The sequence below is a fragment of the Moschus berezovskii genome, chromosome 9 (genome assembly GCF_049115385.1).
Source record: "Moschus berezovskii isolate FMDL1 chromosome 9, NW_MosBer_1.0, whole genome shotgun sequence".
In the NCBI taxonomy this organism is placed as follows: domain Eukaryota; kingdom Metazoa; phylum Chordata; class Mammalia; order Artiodactyla; family Moschidae; genus Moschus; species Moschus berezovskii.
In genome coordinates, this window is record NC_142468.1 from 46,256,376 (window position 1) to 46,282,433 (window position 26,058).

Sequence of the window (26,058 nt, forward strand, 5' to 3'; positions counted from 1 at the left end):
CCCCCGTCCCTGGGATTCTCCAGGCAAGAACACTGGAGTGCGTTGCCATTTCCTTCTCCAATGTGTGAAAGTGAAAAGTGAAAGTGAAGTCGCTCAGTCGTGTCCGACCCTTAGCGATCCCACGGACTGCAGCCTACCAGGCTCCTCCATCCATGGGATTTTCTAGGCAATAGTATTGGAGTGGCTTGCCATTGCCTTCTCAACATTGGGCTTGAAGCTCAACATTCAGAAAACAAAGATCATGGCATCTGGTCCCATCACCTCATGGGAAATAGATGGGGAAACAGTGGAAACAGTGTCAGACTTTATGTTTTTGGGCTCCAAAATCACTGCGGATGCTGACTGCAGCCATGAAATTAAAAGACGCTTACTCCTTGGAAGGAAAGTTATGACCAACCTAGACAATATATTAAAAAGCAGAGACATTACTTTCCCAACAAAGGTCCGCCTAGTCAAGGTTATGGTTTTTCCAGTGGTCATGTATGGATGTGAGAGTTGGACTGTGAAGAAGGCTGATCGCTGAAGAATTGATGCTTTTGAACTGTGGTGCTGGAGAAGACTCTTGAGAATCTCTTGGACTGCAAGGAGATCCAACCAGTCCGTTCTAGGGGAAATCAATCCTGGGTGTTCGTTGGAAGGACTGATGCTAAAGCTGAAACTCCAATACTTTGGCCACCTCATGCAACGAGTTGACTCACTGGAAAAGACTCTGATGCTGGGAAGGATTGGGGGCGGGAGGAGAAGGGGACGACAGAGAATGAGATGGCTGGATGGCATCACTGGCTCAATGGACATGAGTTTGAGTGAACTCCGGGAGTTGGTGATGGACAGGGAGGCCTGGCGTGCTGTGATTCATGGGGTTGCAAAGAGTCGGACACGACTGAGCGACTGAACTCAACAGAACAACAGCTGACATTTCCTAAGCTCTAACTATGTGCCAGATACTGTGATGATTATTTTATCTCATTTAATCTTCTCAATACTGAGAATGTATCACACTGTTCTACCTCCCAAAACAGGCAGATTATGTATGGAACAGTCATTCATATCTACTATTGTTAATTCATCAAATCCAAGATGTCACTAATTTTAAGACATATAACTATTTTATCTTTCATTAGCAAAGAAAAATCTGCCAATTTAACTACAGTGGGGCAACAAAGTGTAAGAAACAAATTTGTCTCTGACTTCAAATATGTAAAATATAGAAAAAGTGTTAAAATCAACCAAATATGGTAACCCTAAAATTATAAGTTTAATCAGAATGTAATTCAAATGCAGTATTTAATAGACTTGAAAACAAAGTGAGCTAACTAACTGAATGCTTTTCAGCTTCTTTTGAAAAGAAATCCAATCTTGGAAAATGAAATCATTTATCCAACAATCTTCTTAATGGAATAGGAAAAAAAAGAGAGAACTATAGCTGCAGGTGTTCATATGAACTGCATTCATACTTGATGCTCACACATTTTTAGTCAAAATATGTAAACGACTCAAAGTAAAAATGCCTTCATCAAAGTGTGCATTTAACAAGGATTGGTTAAAGTAAATCTATATTGTAATAAAAGGGTGAAATAAGACTGAATATTTATAGTGTTGTGGTTAAGATAATGATTAACAGACAATCTGAATCCCCATTCTGCTGCTAATAATGCAGCCCAAGGGAACCTAATTTGTCTCTCTAAAGTTAACCTTCCTGAAAAATGGAGCTAATACCAATTTCATAGCATCACTGATTTTATGAGGTAATAATATGTGTTGAAGAACACAGTGTCTGGCATACAGTAAGCAGTATTATATAATACACAGCCTCCAGTTCAGTTAAGTTCAGTTGCTCAGTCATGTCCGACTCTTTGCCACCCCATGAATCACAGCACACCAGGCCTCCCTGTCCATCACCAACTCCCGGAGTTCACTCAAACTCATGTCCATCGAGCTGGTGATGCCATCCAGCCATCTCATTCTCTGTCGTCCCTGTCTCCTCCTGCTCCCAATCCCTCCCAGCATCAGAGTCTTCTCCAGTGAGTCAACTCGTTGCATGAGGTGGCCAAAGTATTGGAGTTTCAGCTTTAGCATCAGTCCTTCCAATGAACATCCAGGATTGATCTCCTTTAGAATGGACTGGTTGGATCTCCTTGCAGTCCAAGGGACTCTCAAGAGTCTTCTCCAACACCACAGTTCAAAAGCATCAATTCTTCAGCAATCAGCTTTCTTCACAGTCCAACTCTCACATCCATACATGACCATGGGAAAAACCATTGCCGTGACTAGACAGACCTTTGTTGGCAAAGTAATGTCTCTGCTTTTTAATATACTATCAAGGTTGGTCATAACTTTCCTTCCAAGGAGTAAGCGTCTTTTAATTTCATGGCTGCAATCAGCATCTGCAGTGATTTTGGAGCCCCAAAAAATAAAGTCTGACACTGTTTCCACTGTTTCTCCATCTATTTCCCATGAAGTGATGGGACCAGATGCCATGATCTTAGTTCCTTAATAAGCCAAAATATCTTGATAGAAATTTTCAATAGTTCTAGAACCTTGTGGTTTTGAATCCAAGTCATACATTGAGCAAACTGGAAAACTTTAAAAACAAAGTATAAGACAAAACAATCAAACAGAAAAACAGAAACAAAACTCAGACACATCCAAGACCAGATATTATATTTGCATAAAAGCTCCCCATGTAATTCTAATGTGCAATAAGGACTGAAAACCACTGCTCTAGCTGAAAACTTGAGGCTACGTAAAGGGATAAAATGAGGATATTAGGCAAGGTAGGATATAGGGAAAGCAGAGGTGACATTAGAAAAGCAAGGGACCTGCTTTAAACTGGAATTGTTTTCAATTGTAGCTGTGAATTTGCATGTATCCATGTATAACATGTAACCAGGTAGAACTGGCTCTCATATTGGAGTCTGTGGACATTCTGGGGATCTGACAACTCTCTCTCCAAATTTAACACATGATTTATTGTCAATGAAAATCTCAAAAAAAAAAAAGCATAAACCTAGTCTGGAACATTTTAGACAATGATAATCAAGGATTGCTTTCTTATTTCAATGTTATATTCATATGTACAATTATGACTTACATTGACAGTTTTGCTGGTGTTTAAACAGCATGACTTGAATAGCTCTTGGCTGGTAAGAAGAGAGGTGGACTTAATATAGTCCACAAAACAGTGACCCGGGGTACCAACAAAAGTTGACGGTGAGTCAAATGGGACAAGCAAATATCAAGCAATAGTATTGAAGGCATGTTCAACTCAAAAGGACTTGGCTCATAATACCAAGCATGATAGTCACATTTTGACCAATAGCTTTGTAATACATCACAATGACAAAGTTTAGTGGTTCTGTAATTTTATCCAGATTTATTATTTTTAAAAATATTTTTATTTTATTGGAGTATAGTTGATTTACAATGTTGTGTTAGTTTTAAGCGTACAGCAAAGTGATTCGGTTATACATATACATATATTCATTCTTCAGATTCTTTCTCATTAGGTTATCGCAGAATAGTAGGTAGAGTTCCCTGTGCTATACAGTAGGTTTTTGTTGGTTATCTATCTTCTATACAGTAGTGTGCATGTGTTCATCCCCAGCTCCTGATTTATCCCTTTCCCCATGCTTCCCCTCTGGTAACCATAAGTTGTTTTTGCTGTCTGTTAAATCTGCTTCTGTTTATTCGTTTGTATCTTTTTAAAATTGGATTCCACATATGAGTGATATCATATATTTGTCTTTCTCCTGTTTGACTTACTTCACTTGGTATGATAATCTCTATGTTGCTGAAAACAGCATCACTTCATTTTTTATGACTAAGAAATGAACTGAGTATTCCATTGTATATATGTACCACATCGTCTTTCTTTATCCATTCCTCTGTTGATGGACATTTAGGTTGCTTCCATGTCTTGGCTACTGTAAAAAGTGCTGCAATGAACATCAGGGTGTACATGTATCCCTTCAGATTATGGTTTCTCCAGATATATGCCCAGAAGTGGGATTGCTAGATCATACAGTAGCTCTGTCTTAATTTTTTAAGGAACCTCCATACTGTTCTCCATAGTGGTTATACTAATTTACTTTCCTACCTGCAGTGTAGGAGAGTTCCCTTTTCTCCATACTCTCTCCAGCATTTATTTTTGTAGACTTTTGGAATGATGGCCTGAATTTAGCTTTTTCAAAATTATTTTGGTTTTATAGTTGTATGAGGTCTAAGACATATGAAAATAAATATGGAGTTCATTTTTCTACAATGCAATTAAAAATTATGTCAGCTTGTCCAAAAAATTTTCTTTAAATAGTTGTGGGGAGTCCTGGAGAAAAACCTAAATGGATTAAAATCTCAGCTCCATTATATAAGGAAGAGGCTTTCAACTTTTTATGAACTCTTGAATATCTCTTTTTCTCTCTCAGATATTATCTTGAAGTTGGCAAAGAGTCATATTTGGCACACCTATCAGAATGGCTACTGTCAAAAAGACAACAAATAAAACAAGTATTAGCAAGGATGTGGAGAAAAGGCGACCCTCATGCACTGCTGGTAGGAAAGTAAATTGGTACAGCCACTATGGAAAACAGTATGGAAATTCCTCAAAATATTAAAAATATCATCCACCAATTCAACTCCGGGGTATTTATTGAAAGAAAACAAAAACACCAATTGGAAAAGATACATGCACCCCTATGTTCACTGCAGCATTATTAACAATAGCCAAAACATGGAAGCAATCCAAATGCCCAACAAAACATGAATGGATAAACAAGATATGACTTATATATACAATGCAATATTACTCACCCACAAAAAAGAACAAAATTCTGTCATTGCAACAACATGGATGGACCTAGAAGGGTATCACAATAAGTGAAATAAATGAGACAGAGAAAGACAAATACTGTATAATTTCACTCACATATGGAATCTAAAAAATGAATGAACAAATAAACAAACACAACTAAACAGAATCATAGATAAGGAGAACAAACAGGTGGTTGCCAAAGTGGAAGTGGATGGGGGAAGAAAAGAAAGAGGTCATAGGTATAAAATGAACAGTGTAAGGAAGACAGCTGGTAACTATGCAATATCTTTGAAAGGGTGACATATCATAACTAGACTTATTATGGTGATTATTTTGAAAGGTATCTTGGACTGCAAGGAGATCCAACCAGTCCATTCTAAAGGAGATCAGTCCTGGGTGTTCACTGGGAGGACTGATGCTAAAACTGAAACTCCAAAACTTGGGCCACCTCATGCGAAGAGTTGACTCATTGGAAAAGACCCTGATGCTGGGAGGGATTGGGGGCAGGAGGAGAAGGCGACAACAGAGGATGAAATGGCTGGATGGCATCATCGACTCAATGGGCATGAGTTTGAGTGAACTCCGGGAGTTGGTGATGGACAGGGAGGCCTAGTGTGCTGTGATTCATGGGGTTGCAAAGAGTCGGACATGACTGAGCGACTGAACTGAACTGAGAAATACCAAATCACTGTTTGAGCAACAGGAACTAACATAATGTTGGATGTCAACTGTATTTCAAAAACAGAAAAACTAACTCCCTCACAGAAAAAGAGATCATTGTGGTTATCAGAGGCAAGGGATGGGTAAAGGGGAAAACGGATGAAAGCAGTCAAAAAGTACAAACTTCCAGTTAGAAAACAAATAAATACTAGGGATATAAGGTACAACATGACAAAACCAAGCCAAACTCAATTAGTAAAGTGATTGATTTTTCCTCATCTGCATCTAAAAGTCCACCTCAGTGTAAAATTTATACAAATTTTATTATTGTAGGCCTTCTATTTTTAGAATTAATCTTAATAATTGCATGGAAGTCAATATATCACATTTTATTTACATTATAATTTTTTTGAGTCAGGAGTACTTTCTTGTAGTTGACCTCAATTATTTTCACAAATTCTCTCAGGTGAAAGACTAAAGAAGTACATAAAAAAAAAATCTAGACAAGGTTATGTAATCTTCCAAAAATACACAGAAAATTTTTAGACTTGATATATCTTTGTCCCATTTCAATATTTAGGTCCCTAGCCAATACGCTACTGATCAAATATATGCCTTACTACCAATTTTCTTGTTTTTTTGTTTCAGCAATTCTTTTTCATTTGTTTTTAACAACTGAAATAGAGTTGGCCCAGATGAGGTCTCTGAGTCATCTTACAGATTTAGAAATTGGTTAAGTGCATTGTTTTAAGCCATAAAGTTGCAGAAATTTCTTACAGCAGAAACAGGACCTAAAACAAGTATTATCTTAGGAGTTTGCAGAAAATGTATATTACCAGGTCCTACTCCCAGAGATTCTGACTCAGGAGTCTGCAAGTTTAATAAGAAAGCTTTATTCCTCTGGTGCAGGTGATCTCTGAATCACACTTTGAGAAATAGCCCTTTAGATCATACATGAAAGTAAATACCTCACAGGTAAAAAGAATCACATCTAAGTTTTAAGGGGGAAAATATTCAATATGTATTTATTTAGTGAAATGAGACATTTCTTAGCTTGAAAAGAGAAAAATATACACAAAGGAAAATATTGGCAGATTAAAATGTATAAAATCAAAGTATTTCTTAAAGGGAACATATTTCTATACTATATGGTTGACAAAGTGTTCCTACATATATTAAATTATTCCATATGCTATTTTAATTAAACTTGCTATTTTCAAATTTGAAAAGAAGAAGAATTCACATAAGTAAACACAGACTGGAATGTTTAATCTCTCTAGAAAGGATATTTAATCAAAGAAATACCAATTAAAATCACAGTGAAAAGCCATGTTTTATCTACTATAATAGTAAAGTTAAAAGTATTTTTAAAAATTACATTACTATCGAAAAAGGTGTGAGTGATGTTATCTCAACATGATGGAATATCCTACAGTCATTAAAATAATTATATTGTTTATAAAAAGGCATAAAAATCCATTAAGTTAAACAGCAATACAATTTTATATTTACTTTTTTCAATAATGTATAAACTTATTTAAAGATTATCTGAGATGATAAAATATAAAAAAGTAAAATAAACTCTCCAAAGTTTGCTAAAAGAAGCTTTCTAAAACTCCTGGAGATTTTTAAACACTGCATTTCACTTCTAAAATTAAAGCAAAATTACGAAGAAAAAACATGATTTCATAAAAGAAAAGGCACTTAATAACAAAAAATTGACAGTCATGATCACAGAAAAGGAGTCTCTCTTGAGAATGGCTGCCATCTTTGCTACGGAAAAATGAAAAAAAAACTTACATTAGACTAGCACAGGTCTGAGGACCAAACTTCAGGAACCACCACCACTATCCTGAAAATGATTTGACTTCAGGCCCTGTGTGAGTAATAACCAAAAACCCAACTATCATTCTCCAGAGGTCCCTCCCTTCTCCCTCTCCACTGCTCCCACTTCTGTCAGCCTGAGAAGCTTATCTGTCATTTGAAGGAGCAATGATGGGGAAGTAGAGACCACAACGTTCCACAAAAGTAGAAACCTGCCAATCCGATTAAAAAGGAGAAGGGGGGCACAATGGATTAGAAGTCAATGAGAATGATAGCTTGCCAAAAAGAAAATGAGATGATGTAATAGCACCAAGAAAGAATACCCACTGATTCCTTCAGTGATTCAACCAGTTGAAGCAAGCAGACAAGGTCACCCTTGTAACCATCTGTTTGTTCAAGTGGATTCATTCATTGACCTCTGAACAAGTGTGGAGAGATCAATTATTTTGAATAGAAGTTATAGCTTAGTTGTAAATGGCTATTATAAAGATATCACCTTGCCATATTAGGTCGGTAAGATGAGAAACAATAGTTTTTCTATTTTTTTCTTTAGTTTCATATCGCTCTATTTCCCCTTCAAATGTGTAACTCTGCCAAGGCAGTATCCTTTGGTAAAGATAATGATCAAGCAATGGGATTTAATGCTAATATAATGCTTTTAATTAATGTTTTATTGGATAACTCTGTGGTCATTATCATCAACTTGAATCAGCCAAGTATAGGATACTTGCTGCTGCTGCTGCTAAGTCGCTTCAGTCGTGTCCGATCTGTGCGACCCCATAGATGGCAGCACTAGGCTCCTCTGTCCCTGGGATTCTCCAGGCAAGAATACTGGAGTGGGTTGCCATTGCCTTCTCCAGGATACTTCTTAGAACCAGATTAAACTGGTTTTAGTTCAGTGAACTGATTCACAAACTGTCGTCAATTGAGCATAGCTATTATTTATTGTTAGATTATTCTAAAATCATATGTTTAGAAGATAAACTTGTCAACTGGCTTTAAATCCATATTTAACTTAGATCTTTTACCTACATCTTTTGATAGCTAAATAACAGATCTAAAACCAACCTTTACACTTGTAACAGATCTTGAAATTGATAGATTTCTCGATAAAAACAGAAAACAAATAAAACCAAAATTTCAGTAACTTGCAAAAAATATGAAAAATGCTATACTAGAAGCCAGAAGATCTGGATTCCAATTTCACCTTTCTCATGAACTAGATATGCTTCACCGTCGTGAAGTTGCTCAGTCGTGTCCGACTCTTTGCGACCCCATGAACTGTAGCCTACCACGCTCCTCCCTCCATGGGTACTGGAGTGGGTTGCCATTTCCTTCTCCAGGGGATCTTCCCAACCCAGGGATCGAACCCAGGTCTCCTGCATTCCAGGAAGACGCCTTAACCTCTGAGCCACCAGAGAAGTAGTACCAAGATATCTTACCCCTTCTTTATTCCATTGAATAACTAGAATTCCTTGTTTCCAGCACTCCAGTTCCAAGATTTCGGGAAAGGTCAGTTAAACTCTGTGACCCTCAACAAACTTACTTGTAAAATGAAGGAACGTGAAATAAGATGCCCATTCCAATTTAAATAATATTTGATTCTACATGTGCTGATTTTTGAAATTATAAAAATACTACCATCCCATTTACTGTCAGTACCACTTTGCTTGTGGCCGCAAGCACAGACTGATCCTGGTACATACAGCCTACCACAAACTAAAAATAATCATGGGGGCGCTGGTCAGAGTACAAAACTTGTTTCCAACTATAGCTGTTTTTGCTTTTTGTGACTTGAAATCTTAGAATGATCTATGTCTTCTCCCTTTCTCCTGTCTCCAACAAGTCCTCAATGGTAAAGTCTGACTGCTTCTACTAACAACCTCCCATATCTCGTCTCTCAGCATTCTGAGTTTGGTCAGAGCATTGGATTCATAAAGGGGACCAATGAGAGATGAGGTGAAGAGGGATTCTATCTCACTTTTTTAAACCTCTTTAGTTATTACTGCCCTTTATGCATCCAATGTTCTGGCCCACCTGATCTTATTCTCTCACAGGGCCACCTCAAGACATCTTCGTCACCATCGTGAAGTCGCTCAGTCGTGTCCGACTCTTTGCAACCCCATGAACTGTAGCCTACCACGCTCCTCCCTCCATGGGTACTGGAGTGGGTTGCCATTTCCTTCTCCAGGGGATCTTCCCAACCCAGGGATCGAACCCAGGTCTCCTGCATTCCAGGAAGACGCCTTAACCTCTGAGCCACCAGAGAAGTAGTACCAAGATATCTTACCCCTTCTTTATTCCATTGAATAACTAGAATTCCTTGTTTCCAGCACTCCCCTCCTCACAAGCCTCATAGCCCCACCTCAATCTTTTTAATCCTTCTCTCCAACTACGCCAGTATTCTTAAAGTCATACCATGGAAACTTTGTGGTAAGGCGGTGATTCATCCTTTGTGTATTATTTTAGGAGAGCACTCCAACTCTAACACTCACTGCTTTTCCATTCTTGATACCTCAGTAATTTTTCAACAAGTCCCCAAAATCAGAGTTAGCGACTCAAAAATCACTTCAACCAACTTTTAAAAAACTGCAGTTTAAAGGTTCAAATCTCACCATTCATATTTGTTGGAAGATTTAAAATTTTTTCTTCATAAAGAATTTTCTAGGGCTTCCCTGGTGGTTCAGTGGTTAAGAATCTGCCTTGTAATGCAGGGGACCGGTTTGATCCCTGATCCAGGAAGATCCCACATGCTGCAGGGCAACTAAGCCCGTGTGCCACAACTACTGAGCCTGTGCTCTAAAGCTGCTGCTGCTGCTGCTGCTAAGTCGCTTCAATCGTGTCCGACTCTGTGCGACCCCATAGACATCAGCCCACCAGGCTCCCCCGCCCCTGGGATTCTCCAGGCAAGAACACTGGAGTGGGTTGCCATTTCCTTCTCCGATGCATGAAGGTGAAAAGTGAAGGTGAAGTCACTCAGTCATGTCCGACTCTTAGCGAACCCATGGACCGCAGCCTACCAGGCTCCTCCGTCCATAGGATTTTCCAGGCAAGAGTACTGGAGTGGGGTGCCATTGCCTTCTTCGTGCTCTAAAGCTAGGGAGCTGCAACTACTGACTCTGTGCACCTAGAGCCCATGCTCCCCAACAAGAGAAGCCACCATAATGAGAAGCCTGTGCACCACAACTAGAGAGTAGCCCCAACTTGTCACTACTAGCAAAAGCCCTCATGCAGCAAAGAAGACCCAGTGCACCCAAAATATTATAAATAATTAAAATATTAAAAATTTCTCTATTAAGTTCATTCAAAATTTTATTACTCTTGTGCATGAGTTTTTAAATTACATTTTCTAACCACCTACACATTTACGAAGTTAAAAATTTAACTTTACCACTTGATCAAAGTTCTAAAGATTAAGAGAATAGGGTATAAAATAACGTGATGAGCTCTAGTTCAGCTTAAATACACAATTCTTAATTAGGTCTTATCCAAGCTCATCTGGTCCTATTATACCCTCCCATGATGCTTTATTGTTTTTAGGAGATGAGCCCATTGTATCTTATGCTTTTCCTTCCTAAATTTTAGCACACACACAAATAAATCACTATTTACCTCTCTTCTCTAACCCACTAAGGTCCATGAGAAGAAGGATCATCTCTCTTACAGTTGCTCAGCATAGTACTTGGTGTGAAGAAGCTTGCAAACACTTGCTAAAATAATGAATGGTTAATATTCCATCACATTTTGTTTTCTCCCTATTTCAGCTTACTTCCAGTTAAAGTGATAAAGGTTTTGCTGTTTCCCTGTCCAGATAATTATCTTGAATGTGATATTTTGCACTGAAATAGTTTTTTGTGAGTTTTTAAAATGCCATTATCTATATGATTTTCTTAAATGGGACAAGGAAATATCTGTTTTTAAAATTTTTTTAATCGCATTAGGTAGTCACCAAATCTCTAGGCCAGGGCAAAAACATTTAATTTAAAAAAATAAAAAGGAGAGAGGGCACTTTCAGAGTTCTAATTTCCATATCTGTTATTGGAATTTCTAGGTCTCAACAGTCTTTTAAGGAATAACAATTCTTCATACCAACCTATTGACTGCTTATGTGATGAGTTGAGGGCAACTTAAGCTCTAGAAACAAAACTAAATTTTAAGCAATTCAAAGACTGGCTAGAAGGTAAGAATGGAAAACAAAGTCTCTATGTGTCAAAAAATTCAAGTGGAACCCAGCTCGTCTCCTGAAGGCAATGGTAGAATCAGCTGCTGTTCTGCCTTCAAGCAGAGGAAGTCTTGTGGAGTACATTCAGGTAAAGCTAATTCAGGGTGATTCTTGATAAATAACAGGAGTATATTTCAGTGCTATGGGAATGGTTAGGTGGGAACTCAATCTTAGATATCAGAGAAAGCTCCCAGAAGACTTGATGTTTAAAATGAAACAATTAGAACCTGTCAGTGTCACTGACAAAATTTACTAGTGTCCATTTGTTTTGCCTCCTTAAGTTCAGGTTACCAGGATTGTGCTTTTCATCATACACCACAGATACACGGACACAAACAGAGCTATACAGATTTTATTAATTTCTTTCTTACTTGCACTGATCTTAGTTTCTAATTTCTCTGTTCCCTGTGTAAATCATTAAGGCTAATTCACTACTGTTTCAGTGATAAACTACTGTTTATCACTCCACACCACATGCAGAACAAGTAGGGGACAAAAAACTGAGAAAACACTGCCACAAAAGGAAGCAAAGTCCTGTCTCTCAAAACCACAAGTTCTAGATTTAGCTCTACACTCAAAAGATGACCCTGTGCTAAAAAAGCAACCATCTACTATTCTAGTGCTGTTTTGTTTTGTTCCAGCTTTACTAAACTCAGATAACTGGCACATAGCTTTCTAAAATTATTCTCAAGCTTAACCTAATTTACTCTTTCTTAGATTTTTACCTCATGGGAATATGGTTATAACATAGGCTGGTCCCCAAAAATATACTCTGTCCTTTCAATCTCCTTCCCTCTACCACACGCATAACTCCTCCTTCTAAGCACCCTCAACATTTGTATTTTCCACTGACTGTTGGTATGTGTGAATCCTAAAACTCCAGCAGAAATAAAAAGTGGATGCAGAGTTGTTTTTAATTAAGAGTTGAAAACTTGAGCACATACACTAAGATCAGTTCTGCTCAGTTCTCTAGAACAAAGATGGAACTAGGTACCATCCGCTGCAGTGGGTCTGTCATCTCTAGCACAGAGCAATTTCTGGAAGAGCACTCAGGTGAAAGTCTTAGGTCAAAGGAGGTGTCTTTGAGATTTCCTATACTCTCAACCTACAACTCAGAGATGATATGTAGGTCCTCAGATCTAGATATTACACATTCTAGGCCTGGGCCTTTTGACTAGGTTCTCTATCAGAAGCTCATCCAGAATAGAGGAGTCAGCACAGGAATGTGGGGTCCTCCCCAGGACAAATCCATCTGCAAGAGTACTAATGTATGGCGTACATGTTAAAACATTTCCCCTCTCCTCAAAAGTGACAAAACAGCCCTGTACACTCACTACTTAATACTTTGCTTCCATTCATATCCTGAAGTTCTTATCCAATCTGTTTTAAACCTCAATTCTCTAAAATTAATGCTTTCATTCTCTGACTAAAACCAAATAATGTTTAATAAGATTTCTTAAGAGAATTTATGAACCTTTGGCTATTTTCCACAAAATTATCTATGTATATACATAGATGCATTTTTTCTAGCAAGAGGGTTGGTATTTTTCAGCAGATTCTCAAAAGGGTCAGTACCCAAAATATAAAACAATGACATAGAACAATCTTTTTATTCTTTTTCTATGTGGATATTTTCAGAAAAAAATGATTTAAGGTAAACAAACACACCAATGCAATGCAATCAGGTAAAACCAGGAAATGTATTTCTAAAAAGGTTCTCCTACCCTTTTTGTTAGATGTAAAATAGTTTCTGGATCCAATGCAGAAGCCACTTAGGCAGTACCACTGAATATACTGACAGTGAAAAACATGGAGTAAACCTGTAAGAGATTGTCTTTTCTTTACGTTTGCTGGTTCTCTAATTTTCAATAAGCTAAACTGTATCTTCAGCCAAACTGAAAGACTAAATATGCAAGAATCACAAAATCTTAGCACTTGATGAAAATATGAAAACCAGGACGGGAACCAGATTGAACCTCTCTCCCAAAATAACATAAAATTATCACTACCCAAAGCAATGAAAATAATGTGATCAGTTGAAAAAGAACCTGAAATTTTGTGTACTAATTAAAATGACCAAAGACCATTTTCTGAACATTTTGGCTTGGAATTTTGAGTTTTTATATTTTAGCTCCTATATCACCAGATTTTTATTCTGTAAGTTCTTATATTTCAAAACAGTTACATTCACCATGTATGTGATAAAATTTAATATCTGGTTTCCAGACAGCTGACTTGTCCCTTGTCATTAATAAGTGGTAAATACAAGGTCATCCTTATCACAACCTAGTTGAGGAATTTAAAAGAAAAGTCAGAAATGAGTTAAATCCCTGGCGAATTTACCAGCTCTAGTCAGTCAGCCCAGCACTGGTGGGGACTTTTATGCATACATACACACACACCCCTCAAAAATAACAATGTATCAAATAAAATTTTTTCTGCCTCCTCTTCTTCATTTATCTTCCCATTTATTCATTATTTTCTTGCCATTATTGACTATTATCTTTCGTCAGAGATTTAGTCACATACTTCCCTATCAGCCTTGCCCTATCTTCTTCTTTTTTGTTTGTTTTTTGGCCATGCTAAGCAAGGCATGTGGGATCTTTGTTCTGCAAACAGGGATTGAACTCACTGGGCCTTAAGTGGAGGCACTGGAAGTTTGGAGTCTTAACCACTGGACTACCAGGGAAGTCCAGCTCTGCCCTTTCTTCTGCCCAAATCCCCAAGTTGCCAAGACTTTCTGGGTCATAAAGTATCTTAGAAAATTGAGATTCTGCATAAAAGTATATTTGCATATGTGAAACTTAGAAGAAAAATATAAAAAATTATATCTACAGTATACTTAAAATTCTCAGAATTTAAAAATGTAGAATAATTTTTAAAGAAAATAGAATGACTAATATTTAGCAATAAAATGTTACATAAATAACAGGGATTGCAAATAACTGGCAGAGTTTTGTTTTCATACTCTGGATAACAAGAAGTTTACAGTAAAATGAGAGGCCCACCTATATATGACTCTTAGGACCCAATTCTTTCTTCTACTCTATCTGGACTACCTCCTGTAATTTATAATTTTAATGTCCCTGTGCTTATCATAAACCTTATAATTCAAATCCTTTGATGTTCAGAAGTCTTTGAATGAGTAAAACTGAGACCAGCGAAGAAAACAACAAGGCAATATTTCCAGTTTATCAAGTAATAGCTTATAACTCAGCCTCATCACAAAGGATTATATAATCAGATTCAAGCAATACTCCAAACAACTATGTTTTTAAAACTTGGGTCTCTGATTTTAGATACAGTGGCATCTGAAGATTTTTTTAAAAAAGATTATACTCTTGCAAAAGCAATACAGTTTACATAATAGCATTGCTGCTGCTGCTGCTGCTAAGTCACTTCAGTCGTGCCCGACTCTGTGCGACCCCACAGACAGCAGCCCACCAGGCTCCGCCCTCCCTGGGATTCTCCAGGCAAGAACACAGCTGCTATATGAAAATGTCTGATCAAAAGTTGTTAAGACAAAACTTACTTGCTGACTATAATAATCAAATCTTTTCTGGGTTCAGAAGAGGAGTAAGTGAATGGAATTTCTATAAGGAAGAGTCTAAGAAACACTGCATGTAGTGTTAGAATACTTAGAGCATACATGTAGGAATCAAATACTTGGGGATAATACTTGCTGTAGGAATTATTTTTTAAAAAAAGATTTCACAAAAGACCAAAAGAAAAAGAAATACTTGGATTGTTACCCCTTCTTAACCTGAAATTCTAAATAAGAGAAATTTTTTGAAGAATTATAAATGAAATACTATTTACATATTTCTATATTATTACCTGGTGATTTAAAAATTAAAAATATTTTATTTGAAATAAAATCTGTTACAGCCAACACCGCATCTGATAAATATGAGAACTTCTATTTGCTATCCTATCAAATGGCTAAGACACAAAAGAAATCACTACTTTTGAGAACTGAAGTATTTTTCTATTTACAAGTACAAACAAATAAAGCCAGAAAGATCTGACACAGAATAAGACAATTAAAATTCTATCGTCAGGTAACAGGTAAATTCAGAGTTGAAGTATGCTAGCAATGTCACTAGCCTTGACCAGATTTTAAAAAATCAGTTATTACCCTGAGGTTCTGTTACTGAACAGGAACTCTCAAACATGTAAGATGTATAAGAACCATCTTTAGGTGATGAGCCCAGAAATAAAACCTGGGATTCTGCCAAGACTATTCCTCCTACAACACAATGGCAAGGCTTTTGTGTAACACAAAAGCAGATCTAAATTTCTTGCCAATATCATGTTACTTTTTTTTTTTTCAGCATATGAATGAAATCATCCTTCTCTTGGAAAGTCTGTTAATTCTTAAGAAATAAACCAAGCAGATGGGGAACCAATACAAGCAACACTTTGGTTTCTGTGGTTGTAAAATTAAAAAATAAAATGAGTAATTGATGAGAGTGATAGCTCAAAAAAGGGCAATAACTAGACTGACTTCCATGGGATTAGAGCTATATTTGATGAGTTTGGGCCCATTTAACATCCCTCTGCCGCCCATCCCTGCCCACCCGCACCGCCCCCCCTCCCCAGCATCTCTTCTGCAAATGAGTGCTTCATATCATGAAGGCTAGCAAGTACAAGGTATATAATAGCTTTTTTTATTTTGCCATAATTTTTATAACTCCTATAAAGTTCAAGTTTTGGCTACACATAACAAACTGAAAAAAACTAAGAAATGCCAGATTTTTTAAGTTTAACAACATGTAGGTTCACATAAAATACCTTTATAAATATACATGTATCCTTAAAAATGGTCAGTAATGTGCACAAAAGCATGAAATATATTTTGAGTTCTTTTCAAGGAAAAAAAATCTCTCTTTGCTTATCAAATAATGCTATTCCTTCCTAATGACAAGCACTTCTTGAAGAGAATAATGTCAAAACCAATCATATTCCAAAATATATCATTTGTAGAGATAAAATATAAAGCTTGCATATTAGCTTGGAATTTATATTATACTAATTTTACTCAGACATAAATTACCTAGTGAATTAAAAAGGAGCCACTTACACAACCAGGTGAAAGTAAACAAAAGAAAACTATTTATAAATGGGTAATATATTAATTAGTATTCTGTTCTGCTTTAATTAATTTAAAAGAAACATTAGCTAAATCAACTATGTAAAATATAATTTCACAGTATTTGAAACTGCGTGAAGATTTCTGTTTATCTAAGATATTTTAAAACTTGCCAATATGAAAAAAAAATAAAAATAAAACTTGCCTGTAATTAGTTGGATAAACTGGTTTTTCCAGATCTCATAAAAATAAACTGTAACCCATATTTTAATTATTATAAATATTGAATTAGTGAGGTTTAATTTAATAAGACTTTACTATATCTGCAGTATTAACTAAGTCAGATAAGGAATTGTGACATTTAATTAAGACTTACTTTAATTTTAAAATAGTATCTTATATATTTCTAGTTTGTCTGCAAAATCCTTTATATTTTCAATTTTCTATATGGACATTTATTTAATAGAACACATCACTGTCTTTGCAGTTGGATTATACTACTATACTTTATCTGAACTGAGAAGAACTAGCCAACAGATCAAACAATTAAGAGCTTATACAATTTGAGGTTGCATCTTCAGAAATCCTTTACAGAAAGACAGAACATCAAAACTATGTCAAAATTCTTGCTAAGCTAAATTCTGATAATCTCTTCAAATTCAGAAACAATGAATTTCAGTTAAAAATACCTAACTTCTATAAAATACATTCTCCTTAAGAGCTTCTATTTAAAAAAACAAAAACAAAACCTCCCGCACCCAAGTACAGTTAATACTTCTGTCTAAACCTCATTTTCTTCCCAATTTTCTCGTTTTTGTCATATTTTCCCCCATTAAAGTAAGCATATTGTATTTTGGTTTCTTTTCTCCCTCCTCATTGTTCAGATGAGCATTTTACTAATCTTTTAAGCCATGCTGTTCAAAGAAAACAGGCTATTGGAAGGTAATGAAAATTCTCTAAGTTCAATGTTTTTCAACATGAGATCATTTTCCTAGACCTGTTTATTAAAAATCCACGCAAAGCAAACACTGCAACTGTAAACAGCTACTGAAAATTGGAAGTTTAAAAATAAAGCCGTTGAAAACACTTCATTACACACCTTCTCTGTGAAGCCCTTTGTTTCCACTGAAAACCATACTGGAATCCTTGTACAAAAGAAGTTGCCTTCTGGCTGTCAATAGCTATACAGTCAGTAACTGAGGAATCCAGATGTCTGCAGTGGTTAAAACAAATGTTCAGCCGTGGGTGCTGATTTCGCTTCGCTGTGTGTAAGGTTTTTCACAAAGGCAGCAGAGTAAGAGCGCACATAGCAACAGCACTCACAGCTGATTGGATGGAGGGTGTGCTCTGCCGCCCCTGCTCGTTGGGTCCACTACAGCTTCCCTTCTACTTGGCAGCGCTATCTTGTTGTCTTTGCTCCTCTTACCAACTCAGCAAACGTGAAAGGAAAGATTGGTGTGACGATAATGACAAAGTATTCTAGCATGAGCCCCTAAAATGTGTGTCTCTGGGTACTTTTAAAATGGAGAGAAATTCATAGGGCAAACATTCACTTCAGTCGGTGTTTCACATAAAACAGAGGACAAAGGGGTGGTGCAGGGAATCAATTTATTACTTTGCATTTCAAGTAAATCAGGTTCTACCATGTGAAACCTTCGGTAAACAAAGAATTCAAAAATTTAGGACAATCAGGATAAAGCATCAACCTCTGTCTACCCAGAACTATGAATTACTTTACAACAAACTTCACAAATTCCAAGAAAAGAAGATTAGTTAGTTAAAACAAGACAAGGCCTAAAAATAGTCCTCCCTCAAATTTATGCAGTGCCTTTTAAGAGGGCAAGAAAAACTGAGGTTAACAGATTGCTTAGAAAAAATTGTTCAGTAAACTCTGATGATAAAAGATTTAACTAGGTATCTGTATTAAAATATCTCTTTTTATACAAACAATGACAAAAAACATAAAAAAATGACATTGAGTCTGAATTAAATTTATCTTTCAGGAATTTTTTTCCCCTCTAGGAAAAATGTCTGGGGGAGTCAGTGTAGGTAGTAGGAGATAAACAGATATGAAGAATCAGAAAAATTTCTCATTTAGGAAATAGTTCCCATGAACCTCACACAAACTAGGATAGTGTTTTTCAAACTTTTAAAGCAATGGAATTCTTTAAATTTGCATTCTTCCAATAAAATGCATTATTAGTAGTGGCATTAGGATTTCTATACAGGAGAGAGTAGGCAGAGGCAACAGCAGAAGCATACTATTTATTACTCAGATCTTTGTTTATGTGGAGTGTCTTGCAGATAGGGCAGAGAGGCTGATGGAAATGTTGGCAGTATTAAAGCACCCCATGAGCACCATGAGGCTATTTTTAAGTAAGAGGCTACAAAAACCACTGCAGTATCATATCAATCCCAGAATCTACAAAATTCCTACCCTTGAAAAAGCTTTTAGGATCCCTGGAGTTCTACAGAATACAAGTAAGAGATATAACCTGTAAGAGTTAAACCTTATTACCTAGTAGTATAAGGAAAGAACCCGATTGTTGTTGGCTTAACAGTTAGCCAGAAGGAAAGCTGCTAAGCCTTCTGAGAAATAACAAGAAAGAGATGTGTTTGGGAGCACAATAACTTCTGAGCCAAGTGACTCAGAGAAAGAATGGCAGAGTCAAGAGAACAAGAATGTTGGAATCAGGCTGACCAACTTGGGTTCAAAATATGAATCTGCCATTTACAAACAGCAAGACCCTATACAAATTACTAAACTAGTCCGAGCTTCAATTTTCTTGTCTATAAAATGGAATTAACTTACAGGACTATTGTGAAGGCTAAAAGGTGCTCTTTACTAGTCAGACTGCTTTTTTTGGTTACTAAGGACTCTTAAGGTTCTTCAAAACTTAAGAGCCTTTGCAAATTGTATTCCTCATTTGCTTGGAGTGGTCTCCCACAATCCCTTCCACTGATAAGTCTCCCTTAAATTTCTCTTCCCCAGGACAGCTTTCTCTGAGCCTAGTCTCAGTCTCCCTATACTTTTTTCTTAGTACTTAGCTCACAAAATGTTAAATAATTATTTGCAAAATGACTGGTTGGACATTCTCCTCCTCCACAATGTAAGTGCTTTGAAGGGAGATACTACAACTGTCTACATTATTGCTTACCTAGCACCATGATTGATTTATATTCCATATACTACTTTATTTGATTTCATAACCATGGAAAGTTAAATAGAACAAGTTCAAATAAGAATATCAATTCCAAACATTTATTCAAGTCATACAACTAGAACCAAAGGAAACAGATTTTTTTAAAAATTTGGATAAATAATTGCATAATTCAAAATTAACTTCTTCCTATATCTTTGAAAAAAAGAATATATGATCTCTAAACTGTTTTAGAATACTTCCTTTCAGTTAAAATTCTTAAAATTTTTAATTAAAGGCTAATAATAGCCAGTTTCTATAATCTAAAAATATTAACATATTCAAAGAGAACTTATTTAAAAATATTAAATTTAATCAGAAGCATGTAATTACAAGTGAATAAAATGAACTGGAAGAGACATGCCACCTTAAAAAGTAAAATGCAACCAAGAGATTTATTTAGCAAAACACTTCCTCTGCTACCAGTTTTCTAAATGATAAATAAATTTCAAAACAGCACTTTATATAATTCTGAAGAATGTTGCTTTTCCTCCTGGTTCATTGTGGTACACAATGCCATAAATAATCTCAACAGTCAACAAGTTAAAAATCTGAATAATATATCAATAAAACGCTATACTAAGTACTAGTCTCAGGTTCTCAATTCTCAACCCTCGACCAGGAAAAAAAGAAACCTTTTTGCCCAGTATGGTCATAATTGTGTTCTCCAAATAGGCCAGTTCAAGAAATGTAAATTATTTATATTATACTAATATAAGGAAATAAGTAGGAAGCAGATCTCCCATGAGTTTTTTTAAGCTGCTGCTGCTGCTGCTGCTTAGTCACTTCAGTCGTGTCCGACTCTGTGTGACCCCATAGACAGAAGCCCACCATTCCAAATACAGAATGGAAAAATTTGAAATATTAACTGTTTCACATAATCCGTGTCCTCTGTTAGCAGAAACAATTGAACTATCTACTTTTAAGATGCTGTGCTTAGTCACTCAGTCATGTCCAACTCTTTGTGACCCCAAGGACTGTAGCCCGCCAGTCTCCTCTGTCTATGGGATTTTTCAGGCAAGAATACCGCAGTGGGTTGCCATTTCCTCCTCCAGAGGATCTTCCTGACCCAGGAATTGAACCTGCTCTCCTGTGTCTCCTGTATTGCAGGCAGATTCTTTAGCCACTGAGCCATCGAGGAAGCTTTTTAAGATACCTTATCTTTTAAGGTATCTAAGCCTTTTAAGCGGAGAAGGCAATGGCAAGCCACTCCAGTACTATTGCCTAGAAAATCCCATGGATGGAGGAGCCTGGTGGGCTGCAGTCCGTGGGATCGCTGAGGGTCGGACACGACTGAGTGACTTCAATTTCCACTTTCACACATTGGAGAAGGAAATGGCAACCCACTCCAGTGTTCTTGCCTGGAGAATCCCAGGGACAGGGGAGCCTGGTGGGCTTCCGTCTATGGGGTCACACAGAGTCAGACATGACTGAAGTGACTTAGCAGCAGCAAGCCTTTTAAGATGTCTCTCTTTAAGAGATAACCATGCAAGTCTTGAAAGATGATGCTGTGAAAGTGCTGCACTCAATATGCCAGCAGATTTGGAAAACTCAGCAGTGGCCACAGGACTGGAAGAGGTCAGTCTTCATTTCAATCCCAAAGAAAGGCAATGCCAAAGAATGCTCAAACTACCGCACAATTGCACTCATCTCAGATGCTAGTAAAGTCATGCTCAAAATTCTCCAAGCCAGGCTTCAGCAGTATGTAAACCGTGAACTCCCAGATGTTCAAGCAGGTTTTAGAAAAGGCAGAGGCACCAGAGATCAAATTGCCAACATCCGCTGGATCATGGAGAAAGCAAGAGAGTTTCAGAAAAACATCTATTTCTGCTTCATTGACTATGCCAAAGCCTTTGACTGTGAGGATCACAATAAACTGTGGAACATTCTGAAAGAGATGGGAATACCAGACCACCTGACCTGCCTCTTGAGAAACCTGTATGCAGGTCAGGAAGCTACAGTTAGAACTGGACATGGAACAACAGACTGGTTCCAAATAGGAAAAGGTGTACGTCAAGGTTGTATATTGTCACCTTGCTTATTTAACTTATATGCAGAGTACATCATGAGGAATGCTGGGCTGGAAGAAGCACAAGCTGGAATCAAGATTGCTGGGAGAAATATCAATAACCTCAGATATGCAGATGACACTACCCTTATGCCAGAAAGTGAAGAGGAACTCAAAAGCCTCTTGATGAAAGTGAAAGAGGAGAGTGAAAAGGTTGGCTTGAAGCTCAACATTCAGAAAACAAAGATCATGGCATCTGTTCCCATCACTTCATGGGAAATAGATGGAAAAACAGTGGAAACAGTGTCAGACTTTATTTTTTTGGGCTCCAAAATCACTGCGGATGCTGATTGCAGCCATGAAATTAAAAGACGCTTGCTCCTTGGAAGGAAAGTTATGACCAACCTTGATAGTATATTAAAAAGCAGAGACATTACTTTGCCAACAAAGGTCCGTCTAGTCAAGGCAATGGTTTTTCCCGTGGTCATGTATGGATGTGAGAGTTGGACTGTGAAGAAAGCTGATCGCTGAAGAATCGATGCTTTTGAACTGTGGTGTTGGAGAAGACTCTTGAGAGTCCCTTATACTGCAAGGAGATCCAACCAGTCCATTCTAAAGGAGATCAATCCTGGGTGTTCTTTGGAGGGACTGATGCTAAAGCTGAAACTGCAATACTTTGGCCACCTCATGCGACGAGTTGACTCACTGGAAAAGACTCTGATGCTGGGAAAGGTTGGGGGCGGGAGGAGAAGGGGACGACGGAGAATGAGATGGCTGGATGGCATCACCGACTCTGTGGACATGAGTTTGAGTGAACTCCGGGAGTTGGTGATGGACAGGGAGGCCTGGCGTGCTGTGATTCATGGGGTCGCGGAGAGTCGGACATGACTGAACGACTGAACTGAACTGATGCTAGCTTGGATAGTTTTTAAACATTAGAAGATACATGGCTAGAAGAAAAAAAAAACCCTTCAAAGGTAATTATTACATAGCTACTAGATACCTTATCTTTTAAGGTATCTAAGCCTTTTAAGATATCTCTTTTAAGAGATATCTTTTAAGATATCTCTCTTTAAGAGATAACCATGCTAGCTTGGATAGTTTTTAAACATTAGAAGATACATTGCTAGAAGAAAAAAAGAACCTTTCAAAGTAGCTACTATATATATCACTATATATAACACAACTTGGCAATTAAACCACCACCACCACTATATATTTAGGCCCATGGGCCAGGCATGGTGCTAATTTCTTTACATGCCCATCTCCTCTGACTCTGGTAGTTACTGTCCTCACAGATGAGGAAACTGCTTTATAACCTGCTCAAGTAGGCAAAACTAAGTGGGCAAAGCCAGGAAACAGGTATTCCTAAATCTGTGTGCTTTTAACAATTCCTTTCATAGTTATACTTCCATAAGACAAATATGGCATCATGTAAGAATAAACTTGAAATACAAAAATCTCAAGCTAAGATTTTCTATATATTACTCATTCAATAACCACCACTACAGCCCCATTACACCTCAGAACTGTCATTGATGTTACTTACAATACAGAAAAACAGGATTTGACTGCTAAATAGGCAGCCAGCCTATAGTTACATTAAGGACACAATAAAAGGTTCAATCTGTGAACTTCACTACTTCATAATCACAGATCACATACCTGATTCAGAGAAAGTAAAGGAGGTAGAAACGAACATTGAACCAGGAACTATGGATCTGGGTTCTAGACTAAACTCTACCTTAAGTACTTCTCTGAAATTGTTCATTTCTAAGTCAGAAATTTTCTTTTTTTTCTTCTTCTTTTGACTGCAATGTTGGTATGTTGTAAGGATCAAATGGGACAATATACAATAATTTTGAAAAACAGCACAAATAGGATATTGTCATCCCTGGTGGTCAGTCTTCTAGGGGTTGACAGTGTAAACATGTTTGCACAAAATACAACCTAATTACTGAAAAGATCCCTTAGAGCAGCAGGACATAATGGAGAAGACTAGAGTGTCTAGGGTTCAAGTTCTTTCCACTTAAGAAGCTGTGCTGTGAAATGATTTTAGCTATCTGAGTCTATTTCTTCATCTGTAAAGTGGCAGTAATAATTTCTCTAGAATTATGAGCCATCTAGCCCAATACTTGGCTCTCAGTTCAATTCAGTTCAGTTCAGTCACTGAGTCGTGGCCGACTCTTTGCGACCCCATGGACTGCAGCACGCCAGGCTCTCAAGCAATTTAAGTTTTCTCTTTTCTTTTTCAAACATCAGTTCTATAAATATGTTACTAAACAGCAAATGTACATTCATACATACACACACCACAAATAAAGGGTAACACATTAGTAGTATCCCATATTAATATCAATAGCGATAAAATTTAAATCTTGACTATCATAGAAAGATTTTTATGACACTGACATTTTTCCAGTTTGTTAAATAATGTCACTTTAACAACACATTTCACAGTTCACAAACTTATTTGCAAGAAAGACTAAATAAAACTAAATTTTACAATTTGAGGAATTAAGAAAATTTATGGCTTTTCTCATTAAATCAGTTTTTACTCAAAAATTATGCTGTTAGGTCAGTACTGGATAAATTAAGCCATAAAAGGCTACATTAATTTCCACTCACATGGAGATTTCCAGCGATCATTATTGCTGAAATGATTATCTAGTGATTTGTATTCATTATCACATGGTACAAATAAGCCAAGTGACTATACAATCCAAACATATTGTATTTTTAAAACCTAAAACACTTCATAAATTTGCAGTATTAAAAAAGAACCTAAGAGGCTTAATCTTTCAAAAGATTTGGGGTTATGATGACCTAGATTAGTTTTAGGAGCAGAGCCTTGTTTACAAAATCTAAGATCTTGGAGAGAAGAAAATGTTCTAGCCTGTTTTTTGGCATCATTCATACTACATTGTTTAAAATGAGCAAGAACAGGGGTTATTTATAATCTAAGCTACTGGACAAACACTCTAATAATATCTTATCTACACACTAGTCAGATTTAATAAGTACCAAGACCAGGAATAAGAGTTAATTTTTAATATCCTATACTATTTGGGTCTTAATAAAAATAATATCATTATTCTTAAATAAAATATGTGCCAGGATGCACATGGATTCCCCTTTACCTATACCCATATTTCTTTAAAGACATGGTCTGGGATGTTGTCAATCTTTCACTATTATAAAGAAGGGTATGTTTGATTCAGTCCTAAAAGTCCAGAACCAATCAAGAATTTTTTATCCTGATAAAATGATATTCTAGTAAAAGTATTTGCATGGAGATAATGTATCTTACATTTACTTGTCCCTTTGACAATCACAACTTTGTGAAATAAGAATGAAGAAACAGAATCATCTAACTGAGGTCTAATTCCAAGTCCTGTTTGTTTTCCCCAACCGTCATCGCCATCCCCCTACAGCTAGCTATCATTAGCCATAAATTTGAGTTATGCCAACAGTCATACAAATGACAGGTCCTGCATTTAAAAGTTTGAAGAATGTTAACAAAATCTAGTAAAGTAAAACAGTTTAAGTGGAATTAAGAAAACCTCATGTAGCTTTAAGACTCAATTGTTAAGTCCTCAAAGCTTTAATACTGTTTACTTGCATTTTAAAACAAATTGTTAATTTCAGACTATTTCATACACTCTTGTTTCCAAATGATGTGACTGAACTCTTCTGGCTATCTGTGTGAATGCAAACTCTAATATATCTAAAACTGAATTAATTTTCCTCTGAATAGGATTCACCATTATTATCACTTTCACTTTCCTAAGCCAACAAACTGGAGAGAATAAAAATAGCCATTGATTATGTGTTTAAGAGCCTGGTACAACTACTTTCCTCAGGTTATGTCATTACAACAAACTTCTAAAATGAATACCATTGTTATCTCAATTTTAACCAATGAGGAAACTGAAACTCACCCACCCTGCTTATTTAACTTATATGCAGAGTACATCATGAGAAACACTGGGCTGGATGAAGCACAAGCTGGAATCAAGATTGCCGGGAGAAATATCAATCACCTCACATATGCAGATGACACCACCCTTATGGCAGAAAGTGAAGAAGAACTAAAGAGCCTCTTGATGAAAGTGAAAGAGGAGAGTGAAAAAGTTGACTTAAAGCTCAACATTCAGAAAACTAAGATCATGGCATCCAGTCCCATCACTTCATGGCAAATAGATGGGGAAACAGTGGAAACAGTGGCTGACTTTATATTTTTGG

General features: G+C 36.8%; 1 protein-coding gene across 10 annotated transcripts in view; it reads right to left on the reverse strand.

Annotated features, from left to right (window-relative positions):
* The window catches only part of ATOSA (atos homolog A), a 90,521-nt gene that overhangs the window by 44,508 nt on the left and 19,955 nt on the right, over nucleotides 1–26,058 (reverse strand). Inside the window, exon 1 of one of the 10 annotated variants that reach the window (XR_008687346.2) lies at nucleotides 17,705–18,586. The exons of 6 other annotated variants lie outside the window; for them this stretch is intronic. Coding sequence is in view for 3 of the 4 variants with exons in the window: in XM_088839620.1 (XP_088695746.1) it covers nucleotides 17,705–17,741 (37 nt within the window). In the remaining variant the exon portion in view is untranslated. Of the gene's footprint in view, nucleotides 1–17,704; nucleotides 18,587–26,058 lie in introns of those variants that run through there. 3 more of the 10 variants (XM_088839620.1, XM_055437259.2, XM_055437258.2) reach the window with 3 other exon arrangements.